The 27,491-nt window shown below is 34.7% G+C and overlaps 1 protein-coding gene across 1 annotated transcript; it reads left to right on the top strand.

Moving 5' to 3' along the window:
- The first annotated feature begins 1,430 nt into the window (after window positions 1-1,430).
- On the top strand, window positions 1,431-26,404 carry LOC139519444 (uncharacterized). Its single transcript, XM_071311548.1, has 9 exons — window positions 1,431-1,728; window positions 8,350-8,494; window positions 9,559-9,723; window positions 10,281-10,516; window positions 10,844-12,029; window positions 22,850-23,018; window positions 23,688-23,965; window positions 25,138-25,308; window positions 26,050-26,404. Exons 2-9 carry the CDS (start codon window positions 8,360-8,362, stop codon window positions 26,098-26,100), a joined length of 2,391 nt encoding a protein of 796 aa, XP_071167649.1. The 5' UTR covers window positions 1,431-1,728; window positions 8,350-8,359; the 3' UTR covers window positions 26,101-26,404.
- The last annotated feature ends 1,087 nt before the right edge of the window (window positions 26,405-27,491 follow it).

Raw genomic sequence — 27,491 nt, 5'->3', positions numbered from 1 at the left:
TATTTAAGCAATGAAGCAAAAATAAGTTTTAAAAAATTTAAACATCCTATAAATTTTACACGAATTTATCAAAAGTGTAGATCTATGTTCAAAGAAAATATAAGTAATAAACGATGTAAAATCCTACGCAATGTATATCTAATTTACCTTTCAAAACTATTCAATGTGCTACATTTAATGTTTTTAAATTTTAAACCCTGTTAATAATTTTTAATTGACAACACTGGTATGTGTAAACCTTAACAAAGAATTCTAAATAAACAACAAAGGCTGGGATTTTATTTCATTTTTCTGAAAATCAAGATTTTCAATACTAGGTTTTAAAATGCTTCGATTGCATACCCCCGTTAACTTACCAATTTAAAGTAATTAAAACATTGCTTTGATCTGTAGTCAGGTGAGGATTTCTGTTGTGCCTTTTAAACATACATTACCATTTGATTTATTTTTATTATCTATATGTACATACTTCAATGCATCTTAATGCGCATAGTAAATTGTAAATCATACGATATTTAAAATTGATTTAAAATACATTTCGTTTTTCATTACTACATATTTAATAGTTTGTAAATATACGTGATAAATATCTTAATGTTTTACATTGATTGGAAAAACCGGGAAAATATAGTTTGTTTTCACTATCGTTAATAATTGAAGATCTAAGTATATTCAAGATATTTCACCAATTGCATGATGGTTAGCCTGAAACTCTGTTTGTAGAAGATGCTAATTTAGCGGAAAAGAACTCACACCAAATTTGAACCCCTGGAATCTCTTCTTCTCGTCCATGAATACTATGAACAAACTTCCTAAAATAAGCAAATAAATAGAAATATCATATTGTATTACTGAAGGATTGTTTTGCGTCACAATAGTTCATTCCGAAAAAGGGTTACGCGCTACAATTTCTGGGGAGAACACAGGGGTCTGGATGTTCCTGAAGACTGTGCTCATATTGATAAGATCAAGAATATGTGCATAGTACACGAATGCCCCACTCGCACTATCATTTTCTCTGTTCAGTGGACCGTGAAATGGGATCAAAACTGTAATTTGGCATTAATATTAGAAAGATCATATCATAGGGGACATGTGTACTAAGTGTTAAGTTCATTGGACTTCAACTTCTTCAAAAACTACCTTGACCAAAAACTTTAACCTGAAGCAGGACAGACGGGCAGACGGAAGAAACGAACAGCCTGACCAACGGACCCGCAAACCAGAAAACATAATGACCCTCTACTATCGGAGATGGGACATAAAAATGTTATAACATGCAGTCGGTAACACGTTTAAAATGAGAAATTGTTTTGGTGCAGTAATTATGAAAATAAGTATTTAGAATGTTTACATGGTTTATAACAGTAATAATCAACTATTTTCGTTAAACTCAATTACTATACATGTACCGTTCTAATTTCAGCCCAACGTTATTACAATCTCAGTTTTTATATCATAGTATTTGATCTCTTCTGTCAGAAATGTCTCATTAAATGTCAAAACTTACTTTTTGATAAGAATAACTCGAGTGTAATTTAAAATTTTTGTTTAAACTCAATTGCTACAGCGCTCCTAGACAGGTAACATGAAGTATTTAAATCAGGATAAATTGTACGGTTAGTTAATCGATTCAACTGTGGTCGCCTCCATCTGGAATTCACAGAATCTACTTTCATTTTAAGGAATGAAATGAACTTCTTTGGTTTTAAGGATTAAAACAGCAAGGTATGTTTGATATTTCTTCATGTCAGTGGCTTTTTATGAAAATACTGTACATTTTGTTTTGCATTTTATACTCAGTTACCTGGGATGCATATTGTACAACGGGATATGTAATTTATATTGGAATTTAACAATAGGAACTGATATTTTTCCAATAGAAGTGAGTCTTTGAAAAAAGGTTAATATGTCTTTAACTTTCTTTCAATGTGCTAATTTTCCAATAACGAAAAAAAAATAAAGATAGGAAAAATCTTCTCTTTTTTTTGGGGGGGGGGGGAGGGGGGGAGCTGATTATAACATTTCGGATTTGTAACAAAAATAACAAAACTGGACAACGTTTTCAAACTACGGTGACTCATAGTACTATATTATGAACAATATTTGCGTGCATGTCATTATAAAACAAGAAATACGTGTGTGTACCTTTACGAATATAATTTTTAAACATATGGGAAAGTTACGGAAGCCAGTTAGTGTCAGGTTGGAGTTTTATTTTTAAGTCGTTATAACGATTTTGCTCACTATTATAACGACTTAGTATATCTATCTCGTTATAACATTTTATGTAACTCGTTTGAACAAGTTAGCTAAGTCGTTAAAGGAGTTAGCTAAGTTGTTTAAACGAGTAAGCTAAGCTGTTTAACGACAACCTGGCACTAACTGGCTTCCGTAGAAAGTCGACTGAATCAGTGAAGGTGAAGCTATTCAATCGAAAAAGTCTTTCTCTAATACAAAAATTAAATAATTTATATAACTACGTATTTATTCTACACATGTACAACGGTTTAGTTATAGTGCAAATGTATTTGATAATATTCGTTCATAATTATTCTAGACATATTTTTAGCTTCAACAGAAATAATCAAGTATATAAATGTACTTGTACATCCTCCAAACACATACATGCATAAAAAAAAACGCAACAATTACTGTAAAGAAACATTTTCTTTAAGTTTTGTTAGTGCCCAACTCTATGCAGTAAGTATTTATTTAAATGTAATTTAAATCTACTTCGTGTAACCTTAAGTTTGTTTAAAATTCCGACAATAATGTTATCTCAATGTTAGAATGTAATTAATACGAACTCAACTTTTCAAATAAAATTCATTTTAAATATATAATTATTACATTCCGTTACAAAAAATCTTTTTTTTTTTTTAAATGTTCAATTTGAAATTACTTTTTTCCTTTTAAATAGTGGGCGAATTTTACAAAAGTTCGATATCTACTTCAGATTATTGACGGAAGAGTCCATGTTCACTGGCAGAAAAGGGTCAATATTTGCTAGCATGGAAGGGTCCATCAGCACGATTCTCTCTCCTCCTCCTATAAGATTACAGTATAGTTTCCCAGTACCATACTAAATTACGATGATTTACCAACGGAAGCATCGTTTGCATTGTCTACCAAACAAAACCAATATTTACGAAATCGTTCACTTAGGTTATGAAACAGTGGTGTTAATCCAAAATTCACAATCCAAATTTAAAGATATTTGATTTATGTTTTGTTTTCAGAAATATACAAATCACACGACAGAGGTTTTCAACACGGCAAAAACACATAATGATAAAATGCATGTACATGACAGTACTTCCAGTTTTCAGAAACTACACATTTATAAGCATTGGTATTAAATCCACTGTTACAAACACATTGAATAGTAGTTTTTATTTTATTGAGTACTGTCCGCTGTGACCAAACTCACAATTGTAAATAGTAAGCAGTCTTAGTATATATTTGTTTAGGGGCCAGCTGAAGGACGCCTCCGGGTGCGGGAATATCTCGCTACATTGTAGACCTGTTGGTGACCTTCTGCTGTTGTTTTTTTCTGTGGTCGGGTTGTTGTCTCTTTGACACATTCCCAATTTCCATTCTCAATTTTATTAGACAATGTACGGATAATGGCGTTACAATATAAATAAATCACTGGGACTGGGATTGAGTTAAATTTTACTATTGGAATGAATAGTTACATGGTTTATTTTGGTACAACCTATATATATTAAACAACAAGTACATATTAGTACAATATTACATTACAGCCAGACATAGTCTTCCGATGCGCTGCCAAAATTAAAATATCAAATATCAAATTAAACGTTTGTGTATCATGGTTATGGCAAGATTCTTAATTATTGATATTTAACAATTATGTCAAACAGGATATAAATATTACGGTCTTTTTAATTACGGCATGCATTAAATGCATACAGATCAATAACAAATATTTTATTTAGATATAGGAAGATGTGGTGTGAGTGCCAATGAGACAACTCTCCATCCAAACAACAATTCAAAAATTAAACCATTATAGGTTAAAGTACGGCCTTCAACACGGAGCCTTGGCTCACACCGAACAACAAGCTATAAAGGGCCCCAAAATAACTAGTGTAAAACCATTCAAACCGGAAAACCAACGGTCTAATCTATATAAACAAAACGAGAAACGAGAAACACGTATATATTACATAAACAAACGACAACTACTGTACATCAGATTCCTGACTTAGGACAGGTGCAAATTTGTTTATTTGCTCACGGGATAAACAGACCAAACAGATTGACGTTTGATGTGATGAAATTAATATTAATCGATGAAATTAATATTAATCGATGAAATTAATTTTAATCGATGACCTAACCAAAGAATAACTAGTGAAAAGGGCTTTGAAAAAAACAAATCATGATTGCAACGTACTTGTAACACTTTTATGGAAATACAACTCTAAAACCAAACCGAGCGAATTTTTATTTAAGTAATCTCTCAAAAACATCACATTAAAAGATGTTCTTCTATACAGTATCATCCATAAAAAAATCCGGAGACTATATCTTCCTGACTCGTTTCTGAGATTTTTGTGTTGTTGGTTTGCTGTCTCCGGCATTGGCGTATACTTCATTCTTTTCATATTTTTTTACCGTTTAAATACCATTTTTTTTTAATGTCAAATCAGATAAGAATATCATTGTCATTCAATGATATTTGATATAATTACTTGACATATTATGATGTGCTACCTCAAATGTAAATACTTCAGACAGCTCTGTAAATATTATGATGCGTTTACAACAACGACATTTTTATGTATGTTTATCAAAATATTGTCAAGGTGATAACCTAAATTGAACTTATTCAAACAATACATTTATCTAATAAAGTCAGCTAAAAACAGATAGTGTTACAAGGATTTTTAAATTTCGATACATTGTATGTATGGAAATTTAAAAAATGTATATAATTACATACGTATTTTTACTGTTTTTAAAGTTTCAAACGACGAAACTAAAAAAAATAATTAAATGTACTAGCATAGGAAGGTACCCACTGTCACTACAATAAACATATCGGGTAATAAAGATAAATATCTAACGTTTGCCTTTTTAGGTTCAAAGGGTATATAAGTTTAGAAAAACCTTGAGCATTTATAATAAGTCTTATTTTACATTTAAATTTCAATAACTGTGTCTACATCCAATAATTGTAGCTGTGTTCAAGTTTCCTTTTAATTATTTTTATAACAACAAAGACCATGTATTCATGACTTCTATCTGGTGTGGTTCCGGTTGGCGCAATATTGGAAATAGAGGTAAACGCAATAGAAGAGGGGCGAAAGATACCAGAGGAACAGTCAAACTCGTAAATCGAAAATAAACGGACAACGCCATGGCTAAAAATGAAACAGACAAACAGACATAATTATAATAGTGTAGATGAAAGGACATAGACAACGAAAGACTAAGCAACACGAACTTACCAAAAATCGCGGGTGATTCAGGTGCTCCGGAAGGGTAAGCAGATCCTGCTCCACATGTGGCACCCGTCACGCATTTGATTCCGTTTCTCAGATGATTTATTAAACACCATTGCGTAAGTTGCGGGACTGTAGCTCGCAGGTCCTTGTGGGTTTGTATTTTGGACATTTTGTGGTCTATTGTTTGCACAAATATTTAAAAAATAAATAAACAAATATATAATGAGGACCATAAAAGTTACGGTTCCACAACTATCATTGAAAATCATGTTATAATGTATATACACACACTCATGTAAATCAAGATTTTAACAAATTCAAATTTAAAACAACGTTCAAACCTATGAAGGCGTTGGATAAAAACCGCAATTATTATACGTGTACAAGCAAAACAAATTAAGGATTTATATATTTGCATTAGATGGACGTCCATTCAAGGAATTTTCTTTTACAAATTTTCCCAAGATTATCAGAGCTAAATCATGAAAAGAAGAAAACACAATCTGCTATATATACTTGTTTTAGGACAATCTTACTGATATAAATATGTTGTTGTTTGGGGACATACCATAACAACTCGTTTTGGGGAATTACAGAATTATCATCCTGTGAGAAAATTCCTTATTTTGTCTTGATACATAAGAATATTAAGACTACTAAGATTAAAGACATATGTAGTTATCCTATCTGAGCCATCATAAATTAAGGTATATAGACAGAAAATACCATATATTTTTTAAATGTTCATTGTCGAAACTGGCATAAAATTGAGAAAGGAAATTGGGAATGTGTCAAGGCGACAACAACCCGACCATAGAGCAGACAACAGCAGAAGGCCACCAATGGGTCTTCAATGTAGCGAGAATTCCCGTACCCGTATGTGTCCTTTAGTTGGCCCCTAACACATATGTATACTAGTATAGTCTGTACTAGTATACATATCAGTGATAATGGATGTCATACTAAACTCCGAATTATACACAAGAAACTAAAATTAAAAATCATACAATACTAACAAAGGCCAGAGGCTCCCGACTTGGGACAGGCACAAAACTGCGGCGGGGTTAAACATGTTTATGAGATATAATTTTTTTTTAAATAATTTTATATCCAAGTTTTCGATAATTTCTTCATTGCCTATATATTTTCTGATGTGCCTATAGATGATTCGTTTTTTGCAATGGTCTGTGCTTTGATATCAGATCAAACCATTATAAATTAGATAATGTCGCTATCTAAAACTGTTTTGCTTACATTTCTTTTGTATTAATTATAACATAAATGTTGTTTTAAATTCTTGAACAGATTACAGTATCATTTTATAGGCCAAGGTGTTTGACAAGTTGATGTTTTTTTATAAATCAATTAAAAATGTTTAAAAAGAGAAAAACGACTTGAGAATTGTTCGAAAATAAGTTTTCTGATAAAAATAGAATGATAATTTAAATAGACATGTTGAAGACCGTACTTCGACCTTTAATGGTTTACTTTTATAAATTGTGACTCATGTCTCATGGGCACTCATGCTACTTCTTCTTAAATCTATGATAGCTTTTAAAATGTTTTAAAACACGTACAAATTTAACCTTCAATACTAGTAGGTTGTGATAATTGTTTATTGTGTAGGGAAATGCAGGGGTAAAGGAGAACTATGAATGCTGAGAACAGAAAATACAAATGTCCAAGTTATTTTAGTTGCCCTGGTTGGTTATTGAACTCGCAACCACTTACACTTGCGCTACAACGAAACCACCATACGTAGTCGTTCTGATAATGGGGAAATTGTCCACATTTTCTATTTTCAAAAATGATTTAATAAATGTTTGCTTCAATAAATCTCTGTATAAACTCGGGACAAATGGTTTGAAAGAAAGTTTCTGTTTAATGTTGACAAACAAATAAGACTACGGTAACCATTTATCTTTGTCAATTAATCATAGTAATTACTCTGTTATTATAATAATGAAGATGCGATAAAATGTCAAACGATTCTTATTATTACCGACAGACATGCTATAATAATAGCTAAACACTTTCTGTTGAAACCTAAGGGATAAGTGGCAAACATGCACCTACATTAACCGATTTCGGCAGCACTTACCAGGGACACCAAACCGGAAAAAAATCAGATAGTAAGAAACATCTAAAACTCTTGCTCCAAATATGTTTTTCTTATAATAACTATTACGTTGGTATGTACATAAAAGACCATAATGGTAAAATATTCAGTATAATAAATCGAATAACACATAGCTAATTAAGATAGTGATAGAGCAGATTGGTTCCCCTTGAAAATACATTGTCGGGGTACCGATCTGCGCTATCATCCTCTCAGCTACGTGTTATTTATATATTGTCAACCTTTCATTCATGTTTTAAATACCTTGGTACATTGAGAACATTTTGAATTAAAGGAAATTAGATGAAATAAGGAGGAAAATCCATTTAAACATCGGTTTCGAATGAATTGTTTAAACTGGTCCACATCCCAAAGTGCCTTTGAAACGAATTTGTACCAATGTGCATTTACTGCTATAAATAAGCGGCTACTTATTTTTCAAAAATTGGATAAAATGTTTAAAACTATAACAAAGGCGGCTATTCTGTCATGTACTCTGAACGACAATCTGATTCGTCCAACTATTCAATTTGAACTATTCAAATTCAATTATTTCATAAATAACGTAAATATACTATTGTCTCATATACATGTACGTAACGACAATAATCCATTATGGAGGATACTATATGATAGTCCTTACTAAAATCCCGGAATAAGAACTATGTTACATAATAATACAGCTAATATTTATGTAATATCAATGAAGCTTCCTTCTAACATGTAGCCCACTTATCTTTTGCATTAAAGGAAAGTTGAGATGGGTTGTAGTGGTAGTTCTGAGCAGAAAAAGCAGAAAGAGTTTGATAGTATCCAACAAAAACCAAAAGCACCTCCAGAAGAAGAGGAAGACGGAAGTGACTTTTTATACGAGTATGAAAATGATTCAGATGAGGTAAGTTAAAAACCGACAACATGTATACAGAAACCGACAACATGTAAACAGAAACCGACAACATGTAAACAGAAACCGACAACATGTGAACAAAAACCGACAACATGTGAACAGAAACCGACAACATGTAAACAGAAACTGACAACATGTATACAGAAACCGACAACATGTGAACAGAAACCGACAACATGTGAACAGAAACCGACAACATGTAAACAGAAACCGACACCATGTTATACAGAAACCGACAACATGTATACAGAAACCGACAACATGTAAACAGAAACCGACAACATGTATACAGAAACCGACAACATGTATACAGAAACCGACAGCATGTATACAGAAACCGACAACATGTATACAGAAACTGACAGCTTGTATACAGAAACCGACAACATGTATACAGAAACCGACAACATGTATACAGAAACCGACAGCATGTATACAGAAACCGACAACATGTATACAGAAACCGACAACATGTATACAGAAACCGACAGCATGTATACAGAAACCACAAAATCTGTCATCGGGTCAATATATTTAGCAACACAAACTTGGCATACAACCAAAAAAAATATACTGAATGACAGACTACTGGGGGCAGGGATAACATTTTTGTGAGCGATTACATGTAATACTCCCCGAACCTAGTACTGTGACAGTAGTGTACCAATAAAACATAAGAACAAACTGTAAAAAATCACTTTAAAAGGATTCATATTATTGGCACTAAGCACGCAAACAAATCACAAAAAGACACAATGTATCATTAATCTTACGGGAAGTCTTTTTTATCAAAATGGTCAAAACTAGGTCGAAACGTACCAAAATGGCCCGACATTGAGTAACAAAGTAACAAAGTACCGAAATATAGAAATGTAAGATAACTATCAGCTGTTCACATTTAATTATTTCAAAAGCGTAAGAGGTCAAGCTTAAAATGATGAGCATCGATGAATTTCAAAATTAATCGATGTATCTTCCACTAAATTCTATATAAAAAAATCTCGTATCATAACTTATACAAAGAAAAACTAGATGATTTTTGCTTCCGTCAGATACAACTTGAACCAATAGAGGACGGTTATCCAGAACCAAAAGCCAATGATGAAAGCCATGAAATATTTCAAATGTTGTTTGCAAGGAAAGGTTCAAATCATGAAACAGACGAAAACGGCAATGAAATTATTAACCAGGAACAGATAGACAATCATGCAAGAAATGTAAGAAACTTTAATTGTATGATCATCCGAAAGGGACGATACGTTTTTGTTTGGGGTGTAATTGGATAAATTAATTATAACCCAGATATAACCGAAGTAGGAGTCTGTGTCTGTTTCTCTTATTCCGAAGAAATTATTCCTTTGTAATTCCACTATAAAAAAAAACATATTTTGTCTAGAACATCGCTTTTTTTTTATTTTTACCACTTAACACGGTTTTCCTCTTTAAAAAGGGTTAACAAATGGAAATTAATAATTTTCTTATCACACTTTTGTCTTCTCTTGATAATGTTTGTAAACACCAAAGCAACAAGTTTGATGTATCTATTGAAAATCTGTCGGGATTCCAAATGTTTAAACCATCAACCCACCATTTCCATAATTGAATAAAAAAAAGTTTTCATCATGTAAGTGTTTTAAACTGAAATAGTTCCATATGTCAATAATATTTAAAATTTATCATTTTATAACTGCTGCTAACTTCATACCTTCGGTTCTTAAATGTAAATTTGAATGCTGTCTATAATTTCTACTTTTCAATTCCACCACATAAAAAGGCACCAGCTGATGTGACCTCCACCTTCGAAGATCTTATAGAATATTTGGAGAAACCTTTCAAGAATCACCCAGAAAGAGATGCGTTCCTGGTTAGAGCAATTCTAGTTTGGTTAAGCAACCAGAATATTGATCCAATGGCTAATTCACCAGGCAATTCTACATCACCGACAGGATACTTAGCACTGTTGGGAAAAAAGAAAACAACTTATTCTACATTTTTTACAGCTCTCTGTAGGTAAAGTATTTACTTTGTTAAGCGTCTTGGACTGTTTTTAGAAATACAGTTCTTCAACATTGCAAAGTGTAGTGGCAGGTAAAGACAACTTCTATTTCTTAGAATCACTCATTCTCTTGTTTAATTGTGCTTAAATGTATATCCGGCAAATTATGACATAAAATCTTATTACTTAACAGAAGAGGTCTTTCCAAATATTCTTTGAAATGTAAAAAAGACAAAGACAAAAATAAAAGAATAAAACAATATAATATTTGGTGTCATGAAGAAATCGTAGCACTTGTATTAATTTGCTTTTGTAACCAAACTGTGTGATATTTTGTTTAGAAAAGGTGGAGTTTTATGTGCTCAATTACATGGAACTTGTAAAGCTGGCAATTATCAACCTGGTGATAGATATGAAAATGGTTGCATGTGGAATGCTGTTTATCTCCATGACAACTGGCACATAGTACATCCGTTTTGGGCGTGTCGCTCAGTATTTGGAAAGGTCTCTGGGGGCTGGATAAAGTTGGAAGCAGGTGGGCAAACTATTGCTAAACGGACAGAAGAATCTGCTGGCACACAACAGAATTCATTTAAAGAGTATTACATCCTACCAAAACCTAAAGAATTTCTGTATGCCTGCCATCCTGATGATAATAAATGGCAGCTTGTGAAACCCCCAATAGACAGAAATGAATTCTATGACAGAGCATATCTTCTCCCGCCATTCTGGGGATTTGGTATGGAAATGATTAGTGAAAACAGGTGCTCTATTACCTCAAAACATGGCAAAGCGAAAATTTCATTTAAAGCGCCTTTGAAAACTGGAAATGAACTTGATGTATGGTATGAGTTGCTCCTAAAAGAAAACACGTCAGGTGCTGAAACAGATTTACTCAATCCAGAAAATATTCCTAAACTTGTGAGCATGATACGAAACACTCCAGAATGGAACTGCACGATTCAATTTCCAGCAACAGGATTATATAAAATAGTATTTTATGGTGGTAAACACAAACAAGGTCTAGCAAGATTGGGTGCATTTCAATTAGTTTGTAATGAGAAAATACAAGACTGTAATCCATTACCTTTTATTCCTGGACGTCCCGGCATAGGTTATGGACCTATTACAGAAAAAGCAGGATTGCTTTTGCCATCTACCAGAAATGGCCTGATTCACGTAGACAAAACAAAACCTACAAATATCAGATTTTTCATAGACAGCATTGTAGCAAGGACTCTGATTGTAAAAACAGAATTATTAACCAATTCTTCCATAAAAGACGAAAATTTACAGAAATCATTAAATGAAAAGGTAACATGTAAGATTGAGTCAAGTGGAAAGGAAAATAATATGCAAACATCTGCAAGAGAACTTAAAATAGTCGCAAATCCACAGACAAAAGAAAATTGCTATCTCCGAATTTATACTGGACATAGATCTAAACATCAAGATGATTCAATCGAACCGGAAATGTCTGTTGTATGTAACTATTTCCTGACCACTTCAAAGTTACCAACATATGAGGTAAATACAATCAAAGAGGCAGTTACGTTTGTTTTCACATTAATAGTGTAAAAAGGTTTCACATGGCGTGCACCTGACTATTTTGTCGATTTTCGTACCCCCTCTTTTTTTCACACTTACATTAAAATTGGTTTCCACAATATTAACGGAGTGAGTTCTGAATGAAAAAGTGAATTTTCTTTAAAAATTTTACTCAAAGATAATTTTAACATACGCTATTGAAATATGCAACGGAAAATATACTACCATGACTTATTTTTCGAGATATTTCAATTTGAAATTTGCATGTTTCATGCTAAAACCCAAATTGAAGTTTTTATCCTTTTCAAACCGAAAGAGATATTTACGACTGTTTTTTTTTTATTTAAATTTTCTAGTAAGGGTTCCTCCATTTATTTATTTATTTATTTATTAGTTTATAAGGATTTTTTTTTTAAATTTCTTTGAACTAGCTTAATATACAGGAAAAGATTCTGCGAACTGTTTTTTTTCTGTTTCTAAAGCTCGTTTATAAATCGATTTTATGGGCGTCAATTTGGTTACCTATTCCCTATTCCCTATTCGTTACCTATTCCCTATTCCCTATTCGTTGCCTATTCGTTACCTATTCCCTATTCCCTATTCGTTACCTATTCGTTACCTATTCCCTATTCCCTATTCGTTACCTATTCGTTACCTATTCCCTATTCCCTATTCGTTGCCTTTTCGTTACCTATTCCCTATTCCCTATTCGTTACCTATTCCCTATTCCCTATTCGTTACCTATTCATTACTTATTTTATTTTTAATATCCTTCCCCCTTTTTAATTATGGCATGGAATAGTTTAATATGGCTGCCGTTACCATGGAAACGGCACAATTGTGAAAAAAATGAGGTTTTGGTTTTTGGTGAACTGTTTGGATATGCTTCAACTCAGAATCATCATATTTTAAAACAATGTAGGTGCCCACTATATACAGGTGTTGGATGATTTTGGCGATTATTGGAACTACTATGTTGCCATGGAAACTACACCAAAATTTTCAAAATTCTAAAAATGCTCATAACTTCATGAAACTTCACAGTAATGATGAGCAACATTGGAGTTGGAATTTCCAAAATAGGTCTTGTTACCATGGAAACAATGCAAAAAGGTCAAAAATTTCAAAAATAAGAATTTTCCGCAAACTGGATGAAACTTTACAGAAATGATAACTGGCATAGGCAGAGTTGGATTTAGAAGTTAGAATTTTCAAAATGGCCGCCGTAACCATGGAAACAGCAAAAATATCAAAAATTCAAAATGTTCAAACTTAATGAAACTTTGCAAAAATGTTACTAGACATCTGTAGATGCTCTCTTTGACTTTGGAATTGTCAAAATGGCTGCCGCTCACCTGGTTATAGGGGGAAGGGGTGCCTTCCGTTATTGCTAGCAATTACAAATCTAGTTGTTAATAGTCTTACATATGGTAATAGTTCTGAATTGGTTGAGGTAAAATGATCTTTTTATGACCTATTTATATGTGTTTGTGCTCAACCGATCCTTTTACTTCATGTTCGATACGCATTTGTTCCTTACTTGTTTTTTATACGTTCTACCTTTTAACTGCTTTATGTCCGTATGTTTGAAGATGGATCTTGGTTCGACGGGATGAAATCACCGTGTTAGCGCTTGCGTAAAAACGAAGATGTGGTATGATTGCCAATGAGACAACACTCCACATTAGACCAAAATGACACAGAAATTATCAACTATAGTTCACTGTACGGCCTTCAACAATGAGCATAGCCCAAACCGTGTAGTCACCTATAAAAGGCCCAGACATGACAACCTCATACAATTCAAACAACAAAACTGACGGCCGTATTTCATATACAAAAAAATAAACGGAAATATGTAACACAAAAACAAACGATAACTACTTAATTTCAGGCTCTTGTCTAGGGACAGGCACATACTTACATAATGTGGTAGAGTTAAACATGTAAGCAGGGTGTACATCGTTTCGGAGCATGCTATTACCTTGTTTAATTCGTTCCATCACTCGCTTATAATTCCCTTATAATACGTGTATCTTACTGTAAAAATATGACGTAAATTTCAAAGATGTTAAATATTCGTTACTAATTCGCTTTTAAAAAGTTTGTTGTACGTTGCACCTTTTAGAAAAGGATTTCCAATTGTGTTCATATCTCTGGTGGTAATAATGTGTTCTTATAGATGAAATACCACTATAAGCGCATATGTACTCGTTCCAGCGATCGGTTAATACCCTGTTACCTATTCGTTACCTATTCACTTATAGTACGTTTGTTGTACGTTGCACCTGTTAGAAAAGGATTTTCAATTAAATTCATATCTCTGGTGGTAACAATGTGTTCTTAGAGATGAAATGACCCCATTAGAGCGCATGTACCCGTTCCAGCGCTCGGTAAATAACCTGTTACCTATTCGTTACTTATTCGCTTTTAATGCGCGGGGTATACGGTGCACCTTGAAATAAATCGTTTTTTAATTGTGTTTAGGTCTCTGGTGGTAAGAATGTGTTCTTAGAGATGAAATGACCCTATTAGCGCGCATGTACCCGTTCCAGCGCTCGGTTAATACCCTGTTACCTTTTCGTTACCTATTCGTTACCTATTCGCTTATAATACATTTTTTTATACGTTTCACCTGTTAGAAAAGGATTTTCAATTATGTCCATGTCTCAGGTGGTAACAATGTGTTCTTAGAGATGAAATGACCCCATTAGAGCGCATGTACCCGTTCCAGCGCTCGGTAAATAACCTGTTACCTATTCGTTACCTATTCGCTTTTAATGCGCGGGGTATACGGTGCACCTTGAAATAAATCGTTTTTTAATTGTGTTCATGTCTGGTGGTAACAATGTGTTCTTAGAGATGAAATTACCCTATTAGCGCGCATGTACCCGTTCCAGCGCTCGGTTAATACCCTGTTACCTATTCGTTACCTATTCGTTACCTATTCACTTATAATACGTTTATTGTACGTTGCACCTTTCAGAAAAGGATTTTCAATGGTGTCCGTGTCTCTGGTGGTAACAATGTGTTCTTAGAGATGAAATGACCCTATTAGCGCGCATGTACCCGTTCCAGCGCTCGATAAATACCCTGTTACCTATTCGTTACCTATTCACTTATAATACGTTTGTTGTACGTTGCACCTTTTAGAAAAGGATTTTTAATTCAGTTCATATCTCTGGTGGTAATAATGTGTTCTTTTAGATGAAATACCCCTATTAGCGCGTATGTACTCGTTCCAGCGCTCAGTTAATACCCTGCTACTTATTCGTTCCTTATTTGCTTTTAATGCACGAGGTATACGTTGCACCTTGAAATAAATCGTTTTTTTAATTGTGTTCAGGTCTCTGGTAGTACAATGTGTTCTTAGAGATAAAATGACCCTATTAGAGCGCATGAACCCGTTCCAGCGCTCGCTTAATACCCTGTTACCTATTCGTTACCTATTCACTTATAATACGTTTGTTGTACGTTGCACCTTTCAGAAAAGGATTTTCAATGGTGTCCGTGTCTCTGGTGGTAACAATGTGTTCTTAGAGATGAAATGACCCTATTAGCGCACATGTACCCGTTCCAGCGCTCGATAAATACCCTGTTACCTATTCGTTACCTATTCACTTATAATACGTTTGTTGTACGTTGCACCTTTTAGAAAAGGATTTTCAATTGTGTCCATGTCTCTGATGGTAACAATGTGTTCTTAGAGATTAAATGACGCTATTAGCGCGCATGTACCCGTTCCAGCGCTCGGTTATTACCCTGTTACCTATTCGTTACCTATTCACTTATAATACGTTTGTTTTACGTTGCACCTTTTAGAAAAGGCTTTTCAATTGTGTCCATGTCTCTGGTGGTAACAATGTGTTCTAAGAGATGAAATGACCCTATTAGCGCGCATGTACCCGTTCCAGCGCTCGATAAATACCCTGTTACCTATTCGTTACCTATTCGTTACTTATTCGCTTTAAATACGTTTGTTGTACGTTGCACCTTTTAGAAACGGATTTTCACTTGTGTTCATGTCTCTGGTGGTAACAATGTGTAATAAGAGATGAAATGACCCTATTTGCGTGCATGTACCCGTTCCAGCGCTCGGTTATTACCCTGTTACCTATTCGTTACCTATTCACTTATAATACGTTTGTTGTACGTTGCACCTTTTAGAAAAGGATTTTCAATTGTGTCCATGTCTCTGGTGGTAACAATGTGTTCTTAGAGATGAAATGACACTATTAGCGCACATGTACCCATTCCAGCGCTCGGTTAATACCCTGTTACCTCTTCGTTACCTATTCACTTATAATACGTTTGTTGTACGTTGCACCTTTTAGAAAAGGATTTTCAATTGTGTCCATGTCTCTGGTGGTAACAATGTGTTCTTAGAGATGAAATGACACTATTAGCGCGCATGTACCCGTTCCAGCGCTCGGTTAATACCCTGTTACCTATTCGTTACCTATTCGTTACTTATTTGCTTATAATACGTTTGTTGTACGTTGCACCTTTTAGAAAAAGATTACGAATAGGTAACAGGGTATTAACCGAGCGGTGGAACGGGTACATGCGCGCTAATAAGGTCATTTCATCTCTAAGAACACATTGTTACCACCAGAGACATGGACACAATTGAAAAACGATTTATTTCAAGGTGCACCGTATACCCCGCGCATTAAAAGCGAATAAGTAACGAATAGGTAACAGGTTATTTACCGAGCGCTGGAACGGGTACATGCGCTCTAATGGGGTCATTCATCTCTAAGAACAGATTGTTACCACCAGACATGAACACAATTAAAACACGATTTATTTCAAGTTGCAGCGTTTACCCCGCGCATTAAAAGCGAATAGGTAACGAATAGGTTACAAGATTATTTACCGAGCACTGGAACGGGTACATGAGCGCTAATAGGGTAATTTCATCTCTAAGAACACATTGTTACCACCTGAGACATGGACATGATTGAAAATCCTTTTCTAACAGGTGAAACGTATAAAAAATGTATTATAAGCGAATAGGTAACGAATAGGTAACGAATAGGTAACAGGGTATTAACCGAGCGCTGGAACGGGTACATGCGCGCTAATAGGGCAATTTCATCTCTAAGAACACATTCCTACCACCAGAGACCTGAACACAATTAAAAAACGATTTATTACAAGGTGCACCGTATACCCCGCGCATTAAAAGCGAATAGGTAACGAATAGGTAACGAATAGGTAACAGGGTATTAACCGAGCGCTGGAACGGGTACATGCGCGCTAATAGGGCAATTTCATCTCTAAGAACACATTCCTACCACCAGAGACCTGAACACAATTAAAAAACGATTTATTACAAGGTGCACCGTATACCCCGCGCATTAAAAGCGAATAGGTAACGAATAGGTAACAGGTTATTTACCGAGCGCTGGAACGGGTACATGCGCTCTAATGGGGTCATTTCATCTCTAAGAACACATTGTTACCGTCTGAGACCTGGACATAATTGAAAATCCTTTTCTGACAGGTGCAACGTATAAAACAATGTATTATAAGCGAATAGGTAACGAATAGGTAACGAATAGGTAACAGGGTATTAACCGAGCGCTGGAACGGGTACATGCGCGCTAATAGGGTCATTTCATCTCTAAGAACACATTCTTACCACCAGAGACCTGAACACAATAAAAAAACGATTTATTTCAAGGTGCACCGTATACCCCGCGCATTAAAAGCGAATAAGTAACGAATAGGTAACAGGTTATTTACCGAGCGCTGGAACGGGTACATGCGCTCTAATGGGGTCATTCATCTCTAAGAACAGATTGTTACCACCAGACATGAACACAATTAAAACACGATTTATTTCAAGTTGCAGCGTTTACCCCGCGCATTAAAAGCGAATAGGTAACGAATAGGTAACAAGATTATTTACCGAGCACTGGAACGGGTACATGAGCGCTAATAGGGTAATTTCATCTCTAAGAACACATTGTTACCACCTGAGACATGGACATGATTGAAAATCCTTTTCTAACAGGTGAAACGTATAAAAAAATGTATTATAAGCGAATAGGTAACGAATAGGTAACGAATAGGTAACAGGGTATTAACCGAGCGCTGGAACGGGTACATGCGCGCTAATAGGGCAATTTCATCTCTAAGAACACATTCCTACAACCAGAGACCTGAACACAATTAAAAAACGATTTATTACAAGGTGCACCGTATACCCCGCGCATTAAAAGCGAATAGGTAACGAATAGGTAACAGGGTATTAACCGAGCGCTGGAACGGGTACATGCGCGCTAATAGGGTCATTTCATCTCTAAGAACACATTCCTACCACCAGAGACCTGAACACAATTAAAAAACGATTTATTTCTAGGTGCACCGTATACCCCGCGCATTAAAAGCGAATAAGTAACGAATAGGTAACAGGTTATTTACCGAGCGCTGGAACGGGTACATGCGCTCTAGTGGGGTCATTTCATCTCTCTAAGAACATATTGTTACCACCAGACATGAACACAATTAAAACACGATTTATTTCAAGTTGCAGCGTATACCCCGCGCATTAAAAGCGAATAGGTAACGAATAGGTAACAAGATTATTTACCGAGCACTGGAACGGGTACATGAGCGCTAATAGGGTGATTTCATCTCTAAGAACACATTGTTACCACCTGAGACATGGACATAATTGAAAATCCTTTTCTAACAGGTGAAACGTATAAAAAAAATGTATAAGCGAATAGGTAACGAATAGGTAACGAATAGGTAACAGGGTATTAACCGAGCGCTGGAACGGGTACATGCGCGCTAATAGGGTCATTTCATCTCTAAGAACACATTCTTACCACCAGAGACCTGAACACAATTAAAAAACGATTTATTTCAAGGTGCACCGTATACCCCGCGCATTAAAAGCGAATAGGTAACGAATAGGTAACAGGTTATTTACCGAGCGCTGGAACGGGTACATGCGCTCTAATGGGGTCATTTCATCTCTAAGAACACATTGTTACCACTGAGACCTGAACATAATTGAAAATCCATTTCTAACAGGTGCAACGTATAAAAAAATGTATTATAAGCGAATAGGTAACGAATAGGTAACGAATAGGTAACAGGGTATTAACCGAGCGCTGGAACGGGTACATGCGCGCTAATAGGGTCATTTCATCTCTAAGAACACATTCCTACCACCAGAGACCTGAACACAATTAAAAAACGATTTATTTCAAGGTGCACCGTATACCCCGCGCATTAAAAGCGAATAAGTAACGAATAGGTAACAGGTTATTTACCGAGCGCTGGAACGGGTACATGCGCTCTAATGGGGTCATTTCATCTTTAAGAACATATTGTTACCGTCTGAGACCTGGACATAATTGAAAATCCTTTTCTAACAGGTGCAACGTATAAAAAAATGTATTATAAGCGAATAGGTAACGAATAGGTAACGAATAGGTAACAGGGTATTAACCGAGCGCTGGAACGGGTACATGCGCGCTAATAGGGTCATTTCATCTCTAAGAACACATTCTTACCACCAGAGACCTGAACACAATTAAAAAACGATTTATTTCAAGGTACACCGTATACCCCGCGCATTAAAAGCGAATAGGTAACGAATAGGTAACAGGTTATTTACCGAGCGCTGGAACGGGTACATGCACTCTAATGGGGTCATTTCATCTTTAAGAACATATTGTTACCGTCTGAGACCTGGACATAATTGAAAATCCTTTTCTAACAGGTGCAACGTATAAAAAAATGTATTATAAGCGAATAGGTAACAGGGTATTAACCGAGCGCTGGAACGGGTACATGCGCGCTAATAGGGTAATTTCATCTCTAAGAACACATTCTTAGCACCAGAGACCTGAACACAATTAAAAAACGATTTATTTCAAGGTGCAGCGTATACCCCCCGCATTAAAAGCGAATAGGTAACGAATAGGTAACAGGTTATTTACCGAGCGCTGGAACGGGTACATGCGCTCTAATGGGGTCATTTCATCTTTTAGAACATATTGTTACCGTCTGAGACCTGGACATAATTGAAAATCCTTTTCTAACAGGTGCAACGTATAAAAAAATGTATTATAAGCGAATAGGTAACGAATAGGTAACGAATAGGTAACAGGGTATTAACCGAGCGCTGGAACGGGTACATGCGCGCTAATAGGGTAATTTCATCTCTAAGAACACATTCCTACCACCAGAGACCTGAACACAATTAAAAAACGATTTATTTCAAGGTGCACCGTATACCCCGCGCATTAAAAGCGAATAGGTAACGAATAGGTAACAGGGTATTAACCGAGCGCTGGAACGGGTACATGCGCGCTAATAGGGTAATTTCATCTCTAAGAACACATTCTTACCACCAGAGACCTGAACACAATTAAAAAACGATTTATTTCAAGGTGCACCGTATACCCCGCGCATTAAAAGCGAATAAGTAACGAATAGGTAACAGGTTATTTACCGAGCGCTGGAACGGGTACATGTGCTCTAATGGGGTCATTTCATCTCTAAGAACACATTGTTACCACCAGAGATATGAATTTAATTGAAAATCCTTTTCTAAAAGGTGCAACGTACAACAAACGTACTATAAGTGAATAGGTAACGAATAGGTAACGAATAGGTAACAGGGTATTAACCGATCGCTGGAACGAGTACATATGCGCTTCAAGGGGTATTTCATCTATAAGAACACATTATTACCACCAGAGATATGAACACAATTGGAAATCCTTTTCTAAAAGGTGCAACGTACAACAAACTTTTTAAAAGCGAATTAGTAACGAATATTTAACAGGGTATTATCCGACTGCTGGAACGGATACAAATGCACTTATAGAGTTATATCACCTCTAAGAGCCCAAATCTTCCACCAGAGACAACAAAACAATTGAAAATCATGTTTTAAAAGGTGCAACGTAAGATACACGTATTATAAGGGAATTATAAGCGAGTGATGGAACGAATTAAACAAGGTAATAGCATGCTCCGAAACGATGTACACCCTGCTTACATGTTTAACTCTACCACATTATGTAAGTATGTGCCTGTCCCTAGACAAGAGCCTGAAATTAAGTAGTAATCGTTTGTTTTTGTGTTACATATTTCCGTTTATTTTTTTGTATATGAAATACGGCCGTCAGTTTTGTTGTTTGAATTGTATGAGGTTGTCATGTCTGGGCCTTTTATAGGTGACTACACGGTTTGGGCTATGCTCATTGTTGAAGGCCGTACAGTGAACTATAGTTGATAATTTCTGTGTCATTTTGGTCTAATGTGGAGTGTTGTCTCATTGGCAATCATACCACATCTTCGTTTTTACGCAAGCGCTAACACGGTGATTTCATCCCGTCGAACCAAGATCCATCTTCAAACATACGGACATAAAGCAGTTAAAAGGTAGAACGTATAAAAAACAAGTAAGGAACAAATGCGTATCGAACATGAAGTAAAAGGATCGGTTGAGCACAAACACATATAAATAGGTCATAAAAAGATCATTTTACCTCAACCAATTCAGAACTATTACCATATGTAAGACTATTAACAACTAGGTTTGTAATTGCTAGCAATAACGGAAGGCACCCCTTCCCCCTATTACCAGGTGAGCGGCAGCCATTTTGACAATTCCAAAGTCAAAGAGAGCATCTACAGATGTCTAGTAACATTTTTGCAAAGTTTCATTAAGTTTGAACATTTTGAATTTTTGATATTTTTGCTGTTTCCATGGTTACGGCGGCCATTTTGAAAATTCTAACTTCAAAATCCAACTCTGCCTATGCCAGTTACCATTCCTGTAAAGTTTCATCCAGTTTGCGGAAAATTCTTATTTTTGAATTTTTTGACCTTTTTGCATTGTTTCCATGGTAACAAGACCTATTTTGGAAATTCCAACTCCAATGTTGCTCATCATTACTGTGAAGTTTCATGAAGTTTTGAGCAGTTTTAGAATTTTGAAAATTTTGGTGTAGTTTCCATGGCAACATAGTAGTTCCAATGATCGCCAAAATCATCCAACACCTGTATATAGTGGGCACCTACATTGTTTTAAAATATGATGATTCTAAGTTGAAGCATATCCAAACAGTTCACCAAAAACCAAAAACTCATTTTTTTCACAATTGTGCCGTTTCCATGGTAACGGCAGCCATATTAAACTATTCCATGCCATAATTAAAAAGGGGGAAGGATATTAAAAATCAAATAAGTAGCGAATAGGTAACGAATAGGGAATAGGGAATAGGTAACGAATAGGTAACGAATAGGGAATAGGGAATAGGTAACGAATAGGTAACGAATAGGTAACGAATAGGGAATAGGGAATAGGTAACGAATAGGCAACGAATAGGGAATAGGGAATAGGTAACGAATAGGTAACGAATAGGGAATAGGGAATAGGTAACGAATAGGCAACGAATAGGGAATAGGGAATAGGTAACGAATAGGGAATAGGGAATAGGTAACCAACTTGACGCCCATATCGATTTTATGTTTTACAGTGTTTAAATTAAGTTTTGATACCAGACTTAAAACTTTTGTACGACAAACCCGCCGTTTATCTAAAAAAGACTTTTCAATGAACACAAATTAAAAAAAATTATATATGTATAAAGCCAGAAAAAAAGTACGAAGTTGAGGTTCTTTGAGGACACATAAGTTCCAAGAGATTTTCACCAAATTCAGCTAATGTAGTTACTAATCTATACATGGGGTTGAAAATCGCTAGTTTTAACGCAGTATTAAGTGCCTCAACAATATATCAAATATTGTATAATTATCAGACTGGAAGTAAGCGATTTGCCCGACGTAATCTACTGACTGCTATGGAAGGAGAAGACATGGAGCAGATCAAAAAATGTTTGTTACAATGTGAGAGGACACAGATCGGTGAGGACGATGCTGACATGGAATATGCCCGACAGAAAATTGAGGTTCTAACTCTTAGGAAAGGTACACTTAATCAAGAATTAGTACGCAAAACACTTAGTTAATTTTTTGGGATGGGTCGGGGGAGGGGTGGGTCGGTGGCCCTGAGGGGCAGATAGCATGCCAAAATATGCCGATATCGAATATGCCCGTCAGAAGATTAAAGTTGTGAGGATCAGGAAAGGTACAGTTAATTTGTTGTGTTATCAAAACACTGTTTTTTTTTAATTTTGGAGGATGCATGACTATAGTTGCCGATATGGAATATGCATACGCGACAGAAATTTGACGTTCTTATTCACTTTATTAAGAAAAAGTTGCGTAAGCAAGCCCCTAAATTTAAATTGATCGAAGTTTGATCTTAATTATTTTAGGGTATGGTGGAGGGCATGACTATAAAAGAGAGGCGAAAGGTCCTGGGGTAAAATCAAACTCATAAGCCGAAAATAAACTGATAACACCATGGTTAAAAATGCAAAAGACAAACACAAAAGTGCACAAATCAAAACATGCAAAACTGAAGACCGAATAACACGAACTCCAAGACAAGCTAAGGTGATAATACTAAATGTTTATAATTCCAAAAGAAATCAACAGGGATAGTACGACAATAGTTATAAGATGAGATTTCACGTTTATGCATGTGACAAAAAACATCCAGGTTATTTCAATTTCATCAATGTTTAATTTCAGCAATTCATGATGCAAGATTGAGGAAAAATTTAGGGAATGTAGAATCGACAATCAAAATGATAAAAAGTTCGAAATTTATGAATATTTTCTTACACGATATACAAGTATTGGAGAAGTTTGCCGAGTCTCTCCGTCAATTGAAAGGTTTTACGTGTGATCTTCCCAGGCTCCTAGACGCCTTACTAGAATTACGGAACCGAAATGTTCCGAATGATGTTGTTAAGAACACTTTGGCAGCACTTCTGGTATTGTTTGGATGTGATGTTGATGAAAATGAGGTTTGTATGTTACTCTCAATAATACTTGGATGACGGAAATCATGAATTAAATAAATTTTGACAACAAATTCATTGTGACTAAAAAAACAAGTTCAAATACGAATTTATGTATTTTCTTCATGGTAAGATTCTTATTCTAATCAAAGAATAATATTCGTTTTATAAAATTATTATGAAGTGGCTGTTTCTGCATTGGCCTTGTTGGAGATTCTCGATTAGTTGTATTGACTATCGCATCTTCAAGTCTCGAGTACAATATAGCTAATCTCTAATCAATACAGAAACCGCAAGGCTTTTTAGCTTATAACGATATATATAGAACACACCCGCGAAATCGAGGGCATTTAGAGCTTGGTTGAAGTATGCAAACTGTTGTAGGGAGAATTTTGGTAAAATATTTTGTGTCTGGAGAATTTCAGTAAAAGATTTCATGTCTGAAGAATTTCACAAAAAGGTATCAAAATGCATCTATTTTAGGTACTTGGAAACAGTTTAAGCCCTTCTCCCTTGCCAGTTTCCAAAGTCCGTTATTTTTTTCTGTTAAATTCCATTATTTTCGCGTTCCTGTTTATATACTATGAACATTTGTATACTATGAATAAAGTGTATTTTCTTTTAACTATCAATTTCTCCTCGGCGACCACTGCTATAGTATACATGGAGTCTCTATTAACGCGATATGTATTGTCCTGTTCCCGAGTACTCTTGTGAAATGTATGTGCAAGTTTAAAACCGGAAGCTTAGTTAACTATTTTAGAATGCATTTAGGTAAAAAATCTTATTTCTTGAGAATTTAAGAAAGAATATATTTCATATTTTCGCGACCTGTACTCTGAACATACGTATCTAGATTATAAATATTAAAGTGTATTCAAGTTGTATTAACTATTAATTCTAAGATTCTTCTCTATGGCGATCACTGCTATATATTATATAGAGAGTCTCTTCCTGGTACTAATACAAATCCCTGTGTCCCATGCTCAGAAACAATAAACATATTAACAAAACAACGCTCTTCAAGATAGCCAAAATTTCAAACAACACATTTAAATGTACTTCAGTAGAATAAATCGATCTGAGACTATCAACATGTAATAAAGAATTGCCATCTTGTTACATTCTGAATTAAAGAAAATATGAAAAAAGTCATTTTAATATACATTATATTACAGGACTTTGAAGATATACAGTTACACTGTAAAGCGTTAGCGGGAAGGCTAAGTACACAAAAAGATTCAAGTTTCAAAGAAGCTGATGCCAGGAGAGCTCAAGAAATCATGGAGAAATATACATATGAAGAAAAACAATGCAGTACTATGGCAGCAGCTAAATTACATCTATGGGTAGGTGATTGATAGGTTGTTGGTTACGTAGCGTCCATTGGCAAATATGTCATGCATGTTCATGGCTATTTATGGAAAGGTGATATTCTCAGACAATTTGATAAACTTCAATGTCACAGATAAAACAATTAAGATTATAAAAAAAACATAGTTCATTTGTGAATATTTTTATTACTCTTAAAATTACAAAACGTGGTTGGTGTAGGAATATGGTTACACTATATTTTATATGATTGAACACCAATTTACTGATATGATCTGTCATACGCATTATCAAGTGGCGCAAATAAGTGCAAAAAAAGGTATCTTTTGTCATTTTTTTTAATCCAGTGTATTATATATTTATATATGTCCTTTAAAAAAATATTCAACTGTATACTTGGAAGTATAAATATAAGGTTTTGTTTTTTGATATTCAAAGGCGTTTCAACAATTTGTCCAGTTCTGAATGCATTTAAACAAATATTCAACTGTATACTTGGAAGTATAAATATAAGGTTTTGTTTTTTGATATTCAAAGGCATTTCAACAATTTGTCCAGTTCTTAATGCATTTAAACAAATAAAAATCTGAAATATCTCTGAACTTAAGTGTAGATTCCATAAAGTAGTTCTTGGTGTAAAGTTTTGAGACTCCTCCTATTTAGAAACAAACCTGAAATAAGACGCAAAGTAAGTTTCTATCGACAATATACTTTTTCATCCTTTTGATAAACATTTTTTATGTTCTTCATTGTTTCAGATAAAGGACGTTTCCAAAAAAGTATTGAATGACTTTAAAGATGACAGCTAAGAGACACTATACGATGCTACTTCCATAACCCGGTGGATAGATAGACTATAATTCCATATCATTTATTGACGAATATTTAGTTTAGCATTGTACACAAAATATTAAAAACGAGGTGGCATTTAGTCCTGTAGAATATACGTGTTATTATATAGAACTATGTTGGTTAAGGGCAGTTTTCGTTCTATAAAGCAATCCTGCAGGCATACATGTATATATCAACTCAAGAAATAGGTAATAACATAACTGTTCTTGCAATCTTCAGTAGTCGGAATAATAAAAAAAAAATGGTTTATCAAAAACATTAGTTTGTTTGTTTAAAAAAACAATTATAGTTGTAATGGAATGCTTTGTAGTTAGTTTCCCAGTAGTCAACACTTCTGGACTGCCATGTTTTATGATCATTTATATGATCATATTTATAAATTAACAGCTTATTAAACTTTTGAATTTTTAAATGCTTTTCTACCTGAGGAAAAGATAACCTAAGCTGTATTTGGCAAACCTTTTAGGAATTTTGGTCCATAATGCTTTTCAACTTTGTACTTTATTTGGCCTTTTTAATTATTTTGGACTCGAGTGTCACTGTAGTACGGCGGCTTTGTGAAAAATTGTGCACATCCTGTTACAAACATGAAATTGGGCATAGACCTACCTCAACTATTACTCTTTTATTTCAGATAGGGAGGCATTTGAAAAAAATGTCTCACTTCCGGTAAAATCTAAAATGGCGGACGTCATACCTAAATCAGCCCAATATCGAAGGCTAGTGTGTCAAAATGTGTTGTTTTCATGCTACTATCATAATATTTGGTACAAACCTTTGTTTTTTACTACTTTTGGATGAATTAAATAGATTAGATGTCGTCAAAAACCCTACTTCCTGTTAAAATCCAACATGGCGGACATTGTACTTAAATAAGCTTATTTTTAGGAAGGGTAATTGAAATGTGTTTTAACGTATTGCTACTATCAGTAGATTGTGCAGGAACCTTTCCTTGGTGCTTCTAATGGATACAATGTATAAGACATATGTCTTAAAAATCCTTACTTCCGGTAATATCCAAATTGGCGGACATAGAAATATCAATTTATTATTCAAATATTCAACTTTTTTTAAAATGTAAAGAAAATGATTTTTTTTTATGCTGGTCATTAAACTTTTGGCTTTAAGTTATCCCCAAAACCACTTATTCTATCATGTTGTAAATGTTTAATATAAAATTGACACTTCCTGTAAAAATATGACGTAAATTTCAAAGATGAGTCCTCAATCCATTTCTTCGACGTAGAGTTTTGGATAGATTGATTAAAACAAAATAAAATCACTATAGTTCTAAAACATATTTAAAATTACTACTATTTGGTCAAAAATACATGTTTGTTCACAGTCA

Source organism: Mytilus edulis, chromosome 4 (assembly GCF_963676685.1).
Source record: "Mytilus edulis chromosome 4, xbMytEdul2.2, whole genome shotgun sequence".
Classification (NCBI taxonomy): Eukaryota; Metazoa; Mollusca; class Bivalvia; order Mytilida; family Mytilidae; genus Mytilus; species Mytilus edulis.
This window is presented reverse-complemented; position numbering and strand designations above follow the sequence as displayed.

Excerpts from the sequence above, each read along its gene's own strand:
- LOC139519444 (XM_071311548.1), top strand. The coding sequence starts at position 8,360 with ATGGGTTGTAGTGGTAGTTCTGAGCAGAAAAAGCAGAAAGAGTTTGAT. Across the intron at positions 9,724-10,280 it reads TAGACAATCATGCAAGAAAT|GCACCAGCTGATGTGACCTC; the intron begins GTAAGAAACTTT and ends CCACATAAAAAG. Across the intron at positions 23,019-23,687 it reads GGTTCTAACTCTTAGGAAAG|CAATTCATGATGCAAGATTG; the intron begins GTACACTTAATC and ends GTTTAATTTCAG.